This window comes from Heloderma suspectum, chromosome 2 (genome assembly GCF_057233095.1).
Source record: "Heloderma suspectum isolate Gila_16-S chromosome 2, 16-S_ref, whole genome shotgun sequence".
Classification (NCBI taxonomy): Eukaryota; Metazoa; Chordata; class Lepidosauria; order Squamata; family Helodermatidae; genus Heloderma; species Heloderma suspectum.
Window position 1 is genome coordinate 157346758 of NC_139459.1, and position 16096 is coordinate 157362853.

Below are 16096 nucleotides of genomic sequence, written 5' to 3' on the forward strand. Positions count from 1 at the left end.
AGCTAGATCTGAGCAGCACAGTACCTATGCCCTAAGTTGGAATAGTTGGTCCCCATTTGAAAGGGAATTACTGGCAGACCCCTGAACTTAAGGACTAGGGAGAGTCCCTCCCCTTTTCCCTTGGAGCCTCTGGGCGCAGCCGTTGTTTGCGCGCCAACCTGGCACTTCGCCTCCTTTCTGCGCCCTCCATCTGGCACCGCTCTCTGCGTCTGCGTCGCACATCCACCAAGTCTGCTATCTGTGCTTGATCACTCCCTGGACTGCTAACTAAACTAGGAATGTTGGTGGGAGGAATCTCCATCAGCTGTTGGTCCTGGGAAAGAGGAGCGTGCTCCTCTCCCAGGAGCGACTGCTCTTCCTCAGAATCAGAACTACTCTGGGATTCTATGGGCTCAGTGTCCACCCTGACATCAATTAACAGTCCAACATGTTAGACATAGTGACAATACTAGTTTCCCAATGAACTTTACTAATACAAATGCCATACAATAGGCTAAACGAATACAGTTTGTCCTAACCCAAACACATTTCGATCATTAAGGTCTTCATCAGTGGGAGAAATGTTTTTGAAATTATAACTATAGCCCATAGAGCAACAGTAAATCTTATGAGATTAAATTCTTAAAATAGGATCTGCAAGGCAAAAACATAGGAAGTTACAAACACCTGAAATGACATTTACTTATTAAAATAGACAAAGAGATACGGGCTAATGACAAGCTCTTTACAAGTAAGTCTCAACTATGGAGCAAAGGGCTGGATGTGCCTGATCTCGTCTGATTGCGGAAGCTAAGCAGGGTCAACCCTAGTTAGTACTTGGATGGGAGACTGCCTGGGAATCAGGCTTCCTGCATTGAGCAGGGGGTTGGACTCAATGGTCTTGTAGGCCCCTTCCAACCCTATCTCTGTAGGTTATCTGTTTTGCCTGCTGTGGTTGGTATTTGAATGCACCAAGACACACCATTCCCTCCTGTTGTTGAAACATGTAAAAAGATGCAAAACCGTATGGCATTAATTAACTAACAGTAACTTAACCACAATTAAACAGTCTATAAGCAATCTAAAATAAAGTATTGTCAAGAGCGCTCTGGCAGCCTCTCCCAGTAGATTCCAATAGCCAACTCAAGACACAGACGAAGGGATTTTTTTTGAAAGCTTTAATCCTTTTTCAACTTAATGACTCTTTCAGATGCTAATCACCAGCAACTAAAGCAAGGAACAGCAGGGTGGCCTAAGCTTCAAGTAGTCAATTGATCCCCGTTTGAAAGAGAGTCACTTGAAGACCCAGAACTTATGGGCTAGGGAGAGATCCTCCCTCTTTCCCTTGGGTCCATGGGAGGCGGCCGTTGCTTGCGCGCCAAATGGGCGCTACGCCTCCTTTCCACACCTTCCATCGCTCGTTGCTGTTTGCGTCTGCGTCGAGCATCTAAGAAGCCCCCCTCCCGCATTCCCTCACTGCCAGGGTCGCTATCTATCTTAGGAATGCTGGCAGGAGGAATCTCTGCCAGGTGCTGAGCATGGGAGGGATGAGCAGGCCCCTCTCCCATGGATAGCAGTTCCTCCTCAGAATCCAAACTGCTCTGTGGCTCTCTGGGCTCAGTTTCCACCCTGACAAGTATTTTCACCTGAGCAGATAAATTTTTCTGTTTGGGGCATCCATGTGCCAGACAATAAAGTAAACAAGACTGTAATTAAAAACCTATTTTTAAAGTTTGCAAACCACAGCCAACTCCTTCACAGGCTTGGATACAGTGGGCATCTCTACACCAGCCTAAAATCCTGCATTTAAAACAGGGCTTTCTGCTTCCGTTTTAAATGCAGGATCACAACAACTCCCTTTTTCACTCACTTCCTTTCCCCCTCCCCTTTCCCTGTATCCGAGTCTTCCATTATCTTTCCGTGATTTTGCTCCTCTTCTTGCTGCTTTTCCTCTTTTCACGGAGGGAACTCAAGTGGAACACAATAGGGTAATTTGATAGCTCATTATCTGCGATCTATTTAAAAACGGAACAAAGGGCATTTAGTGCAGGAGACACCTTGGAGGATCACGGCGTCATGTAAAGAGCCTGCAAACTTCCATGAAGGAACAATCTCAATCATAAGATAAAAGCTCTGTATAAAGAAAGCCAGTGTGTAGCCTATTGTTCTGAGTTCATGGCTGTTAAATACAAGCCATATCCAAAGCTCATTACAGCTGTGTTATCAGCTCAGTCACAATAATGTACACCAAAGTGAGCCACTTCCAAGGTCCTAAAGCCCATGGCTAAATATCGGAAACTGTGAAATCCCTTTAAGGGCACACATAGGATTGTTGTATTTTAATATGTATTAAAATACTACATCAAAAAATGATACAAATTCATTAAACACCATAAAACAAAACCAACACACTAATTATAAAACAATGGCAAGTGCAATACCTAATCTAGTTGAGGGGGTGGGGGTGAGGATTGGAGAAAAGGAGGAGTAAACAGGATTCCAATATTGGCATCCAGTTACACTCTTCATTGAGTCCCTGGGGCAGTATTGTCCTAAGGGTATAGATCCAGAATATTTCCCTCCTTCTCAGTTGATGGTACAGCCTGGTCCCATGTCCTTGAATTTTTTTCAGTTATCCAAAACTTCAAGTCCTTGTCCTGATGTCCCATGTCCAAACAGTGCATTACCATAGGTGCCTGGAGTCTTCTGGACTGCAGTAATGGTGAAAAGATTATTGGTCACTACCCATGTGGCCACTGTAGTGTATGTGAAAATTGCACCACTCTAAAGCTATTTAAAAACCCTGTTTCTAATCAGTATCATTACATCAAGGATTTGTGAACCGTAACACTAAGGGAGTAATTTATGCTGTTAGATGTCCATGTAATTTGTTATATCTTGGCATGACTTGAGAGTGGTTAGAATTCGAATATGTGAACATAAAAGTTGCATCTGCTCCAGAAGACTCCAGGCACCTATGGTAAAGCACTTTTTGGACATGGGACTGTCTGGACTGTTTACTCCTCTTTTCCTTTTCCCTTTTTGTTTCCTTGTTAAGTTTGGTTTAGAATAGGACCCTTATTGATAATTTATACATACACATAATCACTACATACACAGGAAGACCTTATGTTACTTTGTGAAATGGTAAAATCAATTCAAGTTGCTCTAGGATATCCTTGGTTTTAGGAACTGGGGATGTAAATCAGGTGCACATCAGTATGCAGCTCTTCATCTAAATTAGGGATGGGCAACTTCAGATGGTCCAGGGTCACTTTTGACTCCCAACCCCCCCTACCTTGCAGGCCACACTCCTGCTCCTGCCATGCTGCTGAATTTGGTGGCAGCAGCCAAATTTTTTTTCCAAGCTAAATATGACCTCTCCAAATATTACCCCCCCATAGTGGTTTGTCACTGAAATCCAATGGCAAATCGCCAATATTTTTGCTGCTGTGAATGTTGGTAGAGGGTGGCAGTATGGGTACATGCAGCCCACAGGCCATATGTTGCCCACCTCAGATCTAAATGCTTTCATGGATTGGGATGCTATCTATTACTTTCAATTAAATGTGTATCCTAATGCTCATCTGGATGCCCATTCAAATGCAGGTGCTGTCCTTTTCTTTTGGTAGGATGCACATCCCCATTCTTAAAACCCCAGAGAGCTGTCACAAGAATGTGTTATCCAGTCACTGGTACATTTATTTTCTGACAGAAAATAAATTAGATAAAATCAGACGGAAGGTAGGCTTCAGATAATTGCCTGCTGCAGTTGAGCTGCACATCAAAAACCTGTTTGAAGTATCCTTATTTATTTATACTGTATTTAGCTTGCTCTTCAGCCAAAAAGGCTCCTGGAGCAGCTGACATGCAATCAGTAAAACAAGACTGCCCCTACCCACAGGCATACAATCTAAAAAGAGAAGAAAAGGATGGGAAGAGAAGAGAGAAGAGAAGAGAAGAGGAAAAAACGAAATAGTCTTTCAGCAGGGCTGGTGGAATGGCCCTGCTTCCCCTCTCATCTCCCTCTTTTACAGCCTACTGGAATCATAACAATTCCCTCAAAACATCTGAGATAGACCTTTATTTATAAAGCTCTCATGGTCACCTGATGATCAGTCTATTGCCTGGTCTCGAATATTCTGGAGAAACTAATGTATGTGGTTGCAGCCAAGTTCCTGGCAGTTCTGGATGATACCTGGTGTAGGGGACGTGCATTGCAATCAATTTATCAATGGAAACTAAACCCCTTGTGCTATTAAATGAAGGAATTAAAAAGGAGATAATAAAAAACCTGAATTTTTTTTATATTAAATTACACAGGAGAAGTCAACCTCCGTGGTGTATGGGATGCATGTAAGGCTTTCATATAGGGTATAATTTTTTAATTGTCCTTCAGATTAAAGAAATCAAACCAGGGTAGAACTATTGGGGAAAAAAAGTCAAAGTTGAGAAAGTCAGCATAAAGAAACAATTGATCCTCAGAAACAAACTAAAGGGGAAGCATCTAGAGTACAATTAAATTTATTAAATACAGATGAAGCTTGTAAGGTTTTAAGTTTTACAAAACAGATGTATTTTGAAAAAAGTAACAAAGCGGATAAATTGCTAGCACACCATGTTGCAAAGGAGCAAAAAAGACATTAATACCACAAGTAATATCCGATAGGGGTATTACTATTAATAGTGGAGAATGGGGATGCCTGCCTTCTCTCTGGGACACTTGGTAAGATGCAGATTCTGTCTCTGGGCATCAAAGGGGAAGATGGATGCACATTAAAAAGTGGCTCATAGTGCTGTAAACATGCTTTGAACTATCTAAGTTACATGTGATTGCAGCAGCATATCAGTGACTCAGATGCTGGCCACTCTGTTGTTGTCATCTCCTCTCACTAGAGAATGAAGCACCCTTCAGCTAATTACCTTAGAAAGGCTGATTCCATCTCAGGTAGTCAGCTGCAGGGTGCTTTCTGCCCCAGCAACATCAGGAGGAGGAGAAGGAGGTGGTAGCAGCAGCAGTAGCAAGAGGCAGGCAGGGAAGCCAGCCAGCCAATAGGAAAAGAGTGCCCTGCATCCGAATGCTTTCCACAATGACTTTCTATGCCTGTTCATGGTGGATAATGGAAGTTTTGTTGAAATAATTCCTATGAGCCCAGAATGTCTTTCTGTATAGTCCAAGAAACCTTCCCAACATGGAGTGATGGATGGCTTGCAGCTTGTGGTCATGCAATTCAGGCAACATGTTTTCCATGAGGAAGAGGAAAATGCATGACCACAGGCAATGCAAGCCTTAGATTCTGAGAAACTTTCTTCTACTGAGGATAAATATTATTGTTGCTCAGGGCATCTGACTGAAGGTATGTTTCATCATACAGTTTCTCCTCAATTTTGTTTTGGTACCTACAATATTTTTTTTCCACTCATGTGTTCATTTGTCATATTGAATGAAGTTAATTTGAAAAGATGAAGGAAGTTGTGGATGAATAAAGATTAGTTTTTGAAAAAGCTGCTGCCTGCCAGCATTCTGTGTGTTTCAGTTTTCATGCTGATATCCATACGATTTGCTTCCTTTCTTTTTCAGGATGGGCACTGCTTTTAGCTTCACTGCCAGCCCTTCCCAACCTCAGGCAAGTAAGAGTACTATTGGTTGTATATGCTATGGGATACATATATCTTTTCAGTGACAAATTAGTTCCAGTCAAAATGTGGTGGATGGAAAGGTAGAGCTACAGTGATCTATATCATGGGTCTTTCCCCCATATTGCGCTACCCTATCCAGCAATCTCCTAGTTTTAAGTGTGTGTACCTGGTGGTAGGTGACCAAGACAAATCTGAAATTCTGCTAGTGGACTGCCCAACCCAGTGCCCAACCATCTCTGCCATAGCTAGCTGAGGTGGTCTCAGGTGGTGTTGGAGTCCCCCCAGAGTGATCATATAGGTATAACAATCTAATAGTAAAAAATAGGATCTTAACTTGTATTGAAATTGAAAACCAAAGCAGAACTGGAAATTTGTTATAGTTTTTCAGATGAACCTTTTTATCTTTATAATCAGCTGAGAGAAGATACAGAATTTTTTAAAAAAGGCCAATCCTATCATAAATTATTTTATTTGCTCCATTTCACATTCAAAATGTCATGTAGATAGTGAATAGGACAGGTGAAAGAATAGAACAAAAATACATTTATGGTTAGTAGAATACCACTTTTCACTCTGAATGAATATTAGTGAGACTCGTTATATAATGATGCTGAAGTGATGTAGGTTATTCCTGTAACTATAAGTAAAATAAAAATCACAATCCTAAGTATTGGAAGTGCCATAAAAGTAAAGGTGATTTCTTTCAGATGTGGTGGTTATGCCCATCTGCAAAAAAATAAACAATACAATGGAAGAAATACTAGGTTATTCTATTAGACTCAATCTTTTGCATTTAAGTAAGAATTCATACATAAAGAACATAGTGAAATTGCTAGCTGCTAGAGCGGTTTATGCCAAGTATTGGAAATTAACTAACATATCAGACATTACAGAATGAATATCAAAATATGGGTCTTTGCTACAATGGCTACATTGACTTCCTTCGTAGGACCAAAAGAAAGACATCAAGGATAAGATAATTTTATGAATAATTGGGCTCCATGTATTGGATTTTGCAGGCTGAATTTATTTATGCCTAGCCTACATTTGTGCTTTATAATAAATCAATAATTTAAGAAATACTGTAATATGAATTCTGCCATGGTATAAAGAATTTAATATATTTATTTCTTTATTTGGAAATATGTGGATTTTGCTATATCTAGGAATATGTATCTACTTTGACTAACAGTTTTTTTTCTTTCTGTATGCACCCTCTGTCCATTTAGTATAAATGAATGAATGAATGGCCATCAACATACATTTAAGAGCAAGTGGGGGCTTATCTCATCACCCTTCTATTATCTTACACTTGTACTGCATCTTTCCTCTGTAATGCTCTGTTGAGAAGGCTCATACAGGCCTCCAGCTGCTGTTCCCACCCTTTTGGCTTGTTCAGGTGTATATGTTGTCATGCCCACTGTGTTGCATAGTTCCATCATCCTCTGTGTCCGTTGGGGAACAGGGTCTGTACAGTCAGCATCTCCACGTCAGGAGAGAGCAAGGTGGGGGCCAGATGCAAGTGGCATAGTGTAAGGCTGTCATGCCCAGACTGGAGGAGTCCTCCTCAGAGGAGCAGCTGGAGGTGCCAGAAGCCCGGGATACTCCAGACCAGGGACTGCCATCAGACCCGCAGGAGCCTGAACCCTCAGGGGAAGTGGCTACAGGGCTATCCTTGGCAGGAGAGCGGGACTCTGCCTCTGAGGCAGAGGCTGAGCCACCCCATGGTAGTGGTCCCCAGGAGCATTGCCACCTCAAGTGACAGGCTTGCAGAGCTCCTGTGCGAAGGAGTGCTTGCCTCCAGAAGAGGTCTCCTCAGGAGAAAGAGACTCCTCAGGAGTAGGCTCTAGAAAGGGAGCTCTGATTGCTACAGCTGAGCTCTGGGTGGGGTCTGACTGGCTTTGGGCTTAAAAGCTTTCACTGGAAACCCAGCCAGTGTTGGAACAACTTGGTATATCCAGCCTCTGCTGTGTACCTTGCCTCCTGAATTGTGCCGTGTGTCTGATGCTCTGTTTCCTGACCTTTTGGACTGCTCAACGTCCCTGCTTCTGGACTGTGTAATGTACCCGACTGTTTTACTGTGTTTGACCTCTTCCTTGTGATGGTGACTGCTGCTGCTGCTGCTGTTTGTTCCTTGTTGCCTGACTGACTGCCGGTGTTCTGATCTCTGCCTGGATTCTGGCCACTCCCACCTTAGCTTAAAACTCCTTGGACTTGAAACCTGTGTGCTTGACCCTTTGCTTGCCAATTTAACTACTCTATTGCCTCGCTCCCTGTACATGCTTGCAAACAGCCAAGACTTGTTCTAGAGCAGGACAAAGGCATGGAAAAGTGAGGTTCCAGAAATGGTGGCTATTGTAAGGAAGGGTGGAGAGCAGGAGTTCAATCTAATAGGATTTTCTATGTCTAGGGCTGGATCTACACAGGGCTTTATGCTGGTTCTATTGTGCCCCGAAGTAGATAGTGGCAGATGACACAAGCCTTTCTCTGTAGCCAGCATGCTGTTTCTACCTCTAAAATCCGGTGTTTCTGAGATTGCGTTTCTGACAGATTATCCCATCACGGAGCTTTCATGGTCCTTTTGGGGTCTGTGTGAGCTGAACTGCCCTCACTGCAGGCTGCTGGAGACAGAAGGGGAAATGGTGGGGGTGGGTGCAGGAGAGCAGAGTCGTGTCTACCTGGAAGTAACTTCAAATCGCACTTTGCCAAGTACAGGAGCAGAGGCGTTGGGAGAATTCCTCTGCCTGTTGTTATACTCATTGAGCGGGGAGGGTGAGTGATGGAGAGCAAGCTTCAAGCCTGCCATTTTAATACTACACATCCCTACTTGGAAGTAACTTGTCCTCTTTTGCAGTTCACCGCCTGTGGAGGGAGACTGGTGGAGAGCAAGCCTCAAACAGTGGGAGAGGGAAGGAATGGAAGGAGTTAACCTTCAGCTTCTCCCTATCAGGGGTCTCCATATTTGCACACCTTTGAATAAGAATGGGGCTGGTTCTCTCTTTTCTCCCTTTTAATTTCTTTGCCTCAAGGAACAACGAGCTGGCATGGATAATCATGGCTACTCAGAAGTAGATCACATTTTTTTCAATGAGGCTTACTCCTGAGAAAGTCAGCACGTTGCTTTTGCGTTCCCTTTGTAAAAAAATAAATAAATATCTAGGCAGCATACTTATTTTACAGTCATTCCTGCAATGCCCCTCCTCTCCCCGAATTCCCAGTTCTCAGGTATGCAGGTCTTTATTGATTTTAAGAACTGATGGCCTCCAAATGACCCCTAATCCCACCAGGACCATTATTATTATTAGCACAGCTGCTGCTCAGTCATTCACAATATCACTTTGCCAGAGGAGCATTGTTGTATACTTAGGGGCACCACCTGCCACCAGAGGGGTGGGAGGGAGGATGTTTACATGTCTACTTAGAAGTAACTCCTCCATTGCAGACAAGCGAGGGTGGGGGGAAAGCCTGTGGATTCAAAGCTGCATTGGGGTGGACAGGGGGAGCAGAGGGCTAAAAAATGAAGGTGCACAGGGATGCAGAGCTTTATTGATTTTAAGAGCTGATGGTTTGAATATGTGCATATACAGGAGTGCAGAACTGCATATTTCTATGAGCTCAAAAAGCGAACCCACCCCCCTCATCATTCTCGGCCATTTCACTTGACTGAGCACGGAAAGGCGAATGGGGGTGGAAGTAACTGGGTGTCTCCTATTGACTTACCAAAGCATGGGAGTGCAGAGACTGGCGGGGGTGGGGGCAAGCCTGTCTGTCTGCACATCCGCAGCAATTTAATTCAAGTACTTTAATTCACCCCGACTTCCCCTGAGAGAGGGAGCACACGAGGGGAGGTGTTAGCAAAACATGCCTACCTGGAAGTAAGTCATGCATGCCCTTTGCACTTGACTGAGCAGGGAAAGGAGAACAGGAGCAGAGGGCAAGCCTCCACTCATTCGCTGCCCCACACCTACCCAATTCGTGAGGTCCATCTACTCACCCACCCAGCCCCACCCCAAACTAAGGTGGCTTCAGGTGCTGTTTGCACAGTGCAAGCATTTTTGTAAAAAGTATACATAGCTTTACTGGCTACTGTGTGCTGTGGGAGAAGCAAACCCGAATGGATCAAACTCTGGATTAAAGAAGAAACAGATCATGAACCATCTCATTGTGGATGGGGCCTAGGACAGAAGTTGCTCAGGCTGAGTAGTGGGCCCTGTGGCTTTATTGACCTAGGTTGGGTTTGCATTAGCTCATTGGGTCATCTGATCAAGTGCTGGGTCAGCTGGCAGGGCTTTTAATCCTGCCTAGGTGGCACCTCTGGGGAGCACTGCTGAGTCTCCAGCTCCTTCAGCAGACACATTGTGTTGGTGTCACAGGAGGTGAGGTTCTAGAGCCTGGCCCCTTGGAATGAGACTCTTGGTTATATTCTCCCCCCCCCCCCCGTTTCTGGTAAATCATGCCTCTTCCTTACTTAGCACATTTCACACATTTCACACACAATTCAGCACATTCCAAAGTGCCAGAGGACTGGAGGAGGGCTAATGTTGTCCCTATCTTCAAAAAGGGTAAAAAGGAGGAACCTGGGAACTACAGACGAGTCAGTCTGACATCAATCCCTGGGAAAATTCTGGAGCAGATTATAAAGCAATCCATCTGTAAGCGCCTTGAAAACAGTGCAGTGATTACTTGCAGCCAACATGGATTTGTCGAGAACAAATCCTGCCAGATGAATCTGATCTCATTTTTTGATCAACTCACCTCCCTTGTGAACTGTGGGAATGCAGTGGACATAATATACCTCGACTTCAGCAAAGCTTTCGACAAAGTGCTCCATGATATCCTGATGAGCAAACTAGCTCAAAGTGGGCTAGATAAAACAATGGTCTGGTGGATCCACAGTTGGCTACAGAATCGGACTGAAAGAGTGCTTATCAATGGGATCTTCTCAATCTGGGGAGAGGTAATGAGCGGGGTACCACAGGGCTCAGTCCTGGGCCCAGTGCTCTTCCACATTTTTATGAATGACTTGGAGGAGGAGGTGCAGGGAATGCTGATCACATTTGCAGAAGACAAAATATTGGGCAGGATAGCTAATACTTTGGAAGACAGAAACAAAATTCAAAGGGATCTGGATAGACTGGAGCACTGGGCAGAAAACTACAGAATGACATTTAATAGGGATAAATGCCAAGTTCTGCACCTAGGAAAAAGAAATGAAATGCACAGTTCCAAGATGGGGGATACGTGGCTCAACAACACCACGAGCGAGAAGGATCTTGGAATTGTTGTCGATCACAAGCTGAATATGAGCCAACAATGTGGTGTGGCTGCAAAAAGGGCAAATGCTCTTTTGGGCTGCATTAACAGAAGCATTGCTTCCAAATCCCGGGAAGTACTAGTTCCCCTCTCCTCAGCACTGGTTAGGCCTCATCTGTGTCCAGTTCTGGGCACCACACTTTAAGAAGGATGCAGACAAGCTGGAGAGGGTTCAGAGGAGGGCAACAAAGATGATCAGGGGACTGGAAACAAAGCCCTATGAAGAGAGAGTGAAAGAACTGGGCATGTTTTGCCTTGAGAAGAGAAGACTGAGGGCAGATATGATAGCGCTGTTCAAGTACTGGAAAGGTTGTCCCAGAGAGGAAGGCCAGGATTTCTTCACGATCATCCCAGAGTGCAGGACACGGAATAATGGGCTCAAGTGACAGGAAGCCAGATTCCGGCTGAACATCAGGAAAAAACCTCCTGACTGTTAGAGCAATAGGACAATGGAACCAATTACCTGGGGAGGTGGTGGGCTCTCCCACACTGGAGGCATTCAAGACAAGGCTGGACAGCCGTCTGTCAGGGATGCTCTGACTTGGATTCCTGCATTGAGCAGGAGGTTGGACTCAGTGGTCTTGTAGGCCCCTTCCAATTCTATGATTCTGTGATTTTAAGATGTGTTTGGGTGGAGGAGCAAATAATTTGCTCTTGCTTTTTCAGGGCTTAATGTGACTTCATGGAATGTCAAGGGGCTGCAAAATGTAAACAAGTAGGAAAAAGTTCTTTCTAAGTTGAAAGAGCTTAATGTTGACATGGCTTTTTTTTTTTTACAAGAAACCTTTTTGATGGCTGCGAATGGACAGATGTTGCAACAGGACTGGGTTGTTGAGGCTTATGTCACAGATACTTCAACATGATGTAAAGCGGTTGTGATTTTAATTCATAAGCAACTTTCTATTTCAGTTCCACGGGTAATTCTTGATACCGAGGGGTATTTTTTGATTCTGGTAGTGAAGTATATGGGTAAATTAATTGCTGTGATCAATGTATATGGGCTAAATATTGATTCTCCGGCTATGTTTCATGATTGTTTTGCTAAATTGGTTGATATTGCTTATGATTATTTGCTTGTGGGTGGGTCTTTAATGAGGTCTTAGATCCTTCTCCTGTGACCCAACCTGCTGTGAGACTGGCACTCCAGGCTTACATGATGGAATATGGTTTAATTGATGCTCGGAGAATTTTACATCCTGCTGACAGAGAGTATACTTTTATTTCACCAGTTCACCCTAATTACTTTAGATTAGACTATTTTTTTATTTCTACATCTTTAGTATGTCAGATAAAGATTACAGCATTGACACATTGGTAAAATTCACTGGAAATCTATTTTTGCCACATAGACTACTTTTGGTTTTCCTGCAGAATGTTTGAAATGCGTCAAAATTTTATATTCGGCTCCAAGAGCAAGAGTAATGACTAACAGTTTATTTTCAGCTTTTTTGTTTACTTGAGTGGGGAACTAGACAAGGTTGCCCTCTTTCCCCATTGTTTGTTTGGAACCCCTGCCATGTGCTATTAGACAAAATAGTAGCGTTCATGGATTTGTCCATTTTGGCTTAGAATTTAAAATTAGCCTTTATGCTGATTATCTCTTGTTGCTTATATCAAAACTCCAGTCGTTGGTTTTGGCTTTGATGAAATTGATTAATACTTTGGGTGAATTGTTTGGCTATCCAGTTAATTGGTCAAAGTCGGAAATAATGCCAATTGGAGATAAAGTATACTCTAGTGTATTAGCCAATTGACAATTTCAGCTAGGCCTAGAGTCTATTACATATTTGGGAATAATTATCTCTAGAGATATAACTCAAATGATTAGGTGAAATTTAAATAAGTTGATTAACGATATTTCACTAGATATAGATAGATGGGCATCTTTAAAGTTGAGTTTATGGGGTAAAGGTTAATACACTTAAGATGAATTCTGTACCTCATATTATTCTTCTCTGACAGCTTCTCTGATCCCAGAGCCATGGGGTAAAATAGGTCTTATACCATACATGTTAGCAGTGAGGCAGCACGACACTAGCAAGCGCCAACTAGCGTTCATTCCCAGCATAGGCATAACAGTGCTTGGTCAGAAGGGACACAGTCAGAGCTTTTCCACTACAGACACCTGCAGCTTTAAGACAAACAAGCCTCACTTCCCAGGCACATCTTCATAAAATATCCTCTAGCTTGCTAGTATGGAATGCGCTGAGGCTGCTCTCTCAGCCTTATTGCTCCTTGACTCATCTTGGTAAATCAAGAGGCCTGTTAGGGCAAACAGCAGCCTTCTGAACCAAAGTCAGAGAGCATTATGGATCATCCAAGCCCCTCTACAACTACTGATAGCTTGGTTCAGGCCTGGGGCCTTATAGATCCCCATACTTATACCTGGCAAATATTTCCAAAAACTTAATACTTTGTTTTGAAAAATTTTATAGGGTTTCTTTCCACCAAGAATATCTTTGAAAAGGATGCAACTTCCAATTAATGAAGGTGGGTTTGGTTTTCTGGATCTTGCTACATACCATTGGGCTTATTTGCTGACCTGTACCAAATGTTGGTCTTTTCTACTCCGATTTGATTTTCTACCTTGGTCAGTGTTGGAATCTTCTTGTCTGGAGCCTCTCTCTAAATGGATTATTATTATTATTATTAATAAGTGGCAAGAGTGTTGGACTGGAGCTGGGAGATCCAGGTTCTAGTCCCCACTCAGCCATGGAAGCTCACTGGGTGACTTTGGGCCAGTCACACACTCTCAGCCCAACCTACCTCACAGGGTTGTTGTTGTGAGGATAAAACGGAGAGGAGGAGGATAATGTAAGCCGCCTTGGGTGCCTTGCAAGAGGAAAAAAGGCGGGATATAAATGCAATAATAAATAAATATAAATAATAAATTTACATTTCTGTACCAGAAATTTAAATTATAATTGATGGCATTAGCTTCTCAGCATATGAAGGCACATAGGGCTCCTCCCACAATCCTGGCAGAGATGTGAGGCATATATTGTCATGCCAATTACAGTTTGACCCATTTTCCCATGCCAAATTGACTTTATGGGGAAATGCAGATTTAAGGATTGGAAAGAAAATGTTTTTGTGGTGCACCTGGACAGATAAAATGATCTTTACCCAGGATCAATTATTGGGTGTTGATGATGATGAGTTTTTGCTATTTTCAACTTTGCGAGATAAATTTGATTTGCCTGCTGCAGCGGAATAGCAGTATTTGCAATTGAAACGTTGGTTAGTATCTAGATTCGGTCCTGCTGCTTTTACTGCCTCGGTGTCTCCTTTGCTATTGGAAACACTTATTGAAGCTGACCAGAGATATCAACCTACAATTCATGTTTACAAATACTTATTATCAATGAATAAATATGAGTCATATGGTCTACAGCAGGAATGGCACAGGGAATCAAAATGTCCTATTTCGTCTAATCAGTGGACCGCTCTTTTGGCGCCTGTATCGCATATGCGTATGGATCTTCAGTTACACCTTATTCAGCAAAAACTTTTGTTTCGGGTCTGTTGGATGCCACAACATCTCTTTAATAAAGGTTTGTCAAACTTGGCTAATCGTTGGAGGTGTAAAGCAGTTCAGTTCTCTTATTCATATGTTTTGAAAATGCCCAATGGTTGCCTCCTTTTGGGAGGAAGTTATTATATGGATACATTTCATGTTGGAAAGCTCTTGAATATTTATTGATGTAAATATTCTCTTAAAATCCTTACCTGCCTTTTGGAATGTAACACATGGTCAGTGTAAATGGATCCTTCGTAACCTTTTGGTTGCTAAAAGGCTGATACTATGATACTGGATAAAATCTCACCGCCTATAATGTAACGGATTGAAGACTTAACGCTAGCAACATTTGAAAGAGTAGTATATAGGCGTAACTTGCAAATGGACTTATATTTGGATATGTGGTCTGCTTTTACTGAAGTTTACCTGTAACTCCTTCCTTCCTTTCTTTCTTTCTTTCTTTCTTTCTTTCTTTCTTTCTTTCTTTCTTTTTCTCCCTAGAATATTGTAATATTTAAAACAGAGGATTTTAGAATATGTTGTTATATTTTACATTTTTGTTTTCTTTTGTTAAAACTCACAATAAAAAAAAGCAAGGCACTATTTGTTTAGTTGAAATACAACAGGTTTTGGGACTCAAACTGGACAAGAGCAAATATTTCAAAAAGCACTTTCTTCTCTGATTAGAAGCTCACAAAAGAAAGTGATCCTTTTGGCCCATATCAGAACTCAAGCACCTCTTTCAATGTTTAACCATTTTTAAGTGTAACATGGCTTACTTCCCTTACCAAATCAGTAAAAGCCTTGAGTAAGGGATTCCTACCTACTCATAATCCTGTTTTGATTTTATTTGCTTTTGAATCTTTGCATGTTTTTTTCTGTGGTTGATCACCTGACTGTGGAGACAAACATCTTCTGGGTTCTCTTTTAAAGGTGTATCATCCCTAGATGCAAATATGTAGGTTGTCTGTCATTTAGTCTTTCCCACAGTTACCCTCTCTAGTCTCAGCGCAATATTTGCAAATTAATGTTCCCTCCTTCCCTTCAAAACGTCTGCTTTTGACGGAGTTCAGGTTGGCTGAGTTCATTAATGATAAACAAGGCCAATGCTGGTGTGAATACATTTATCCAAGAGCTATGGGTCAATAAAAACCAGTCAGCAGTATTGCTTCAATTTGTTTTATTGAAGCAGTGCTTTGTGCACTTTGGAGAAGGGTTTTAAATATAAAAGAAAAATAAACAAAAGGTGATATTCTTCTCCCCACTGACTAATAAAGGGGGCATTTGTGAAATGACAACACTGCAGCCCTCTTTGGCCATAGGAACAAGAATGTTTAAGGAAGAGATTTGTCTGGTTTTCAGAATTATGTTTACAAGGGCCCCATCTACACAGAGATGCTTTCTGAGGCGATTCCATTTAAATCCGGTTTTCATGAAATCAGGCTTGCACTCCTGTGGCAAATATAGCCAGTAAAGTGGTATATACATTTTAAAAAACCACTTTCATGGGGCAGACGGCACCAGAACTGCATTAGTTGGGGGTTGGGTGGGTGGAGTCCTGTGAGTAGAACTGAACGTCATCAACTGTGTAGCTGCGGGGCAGCGAATGAGAGGAGGTTTTGCTCCCACCTCTCTCCTTACTGC

At 42.5% G+C, this 16096-nt stretch overlaps 1 protein-coding gene across 2 annotated transcripts in view; it reads left to right on the plus strand.

Moving 5' to 3' along the window:
• SIDT1 (SID1 transmembrane family member 1) overlaps positions 1 to 16096 on the plus strand; it is a 315540-nt gene that overhangs the window by 61818 nt on the left and 237626 nt on the right. For both annotated transcript variants that reach the window (XM_084835330.1, XM_084835331.1), the window contains exon 4: positions 5561 to 5606. In XM_084835330.1, coding sequence (XP_084691456.1) covers positions 5561 to 5606 — 46 coding nt within the window. The remainder of the gene's footprint in view (positions 1 to 5560; positions 5607 to 16096) is intronic.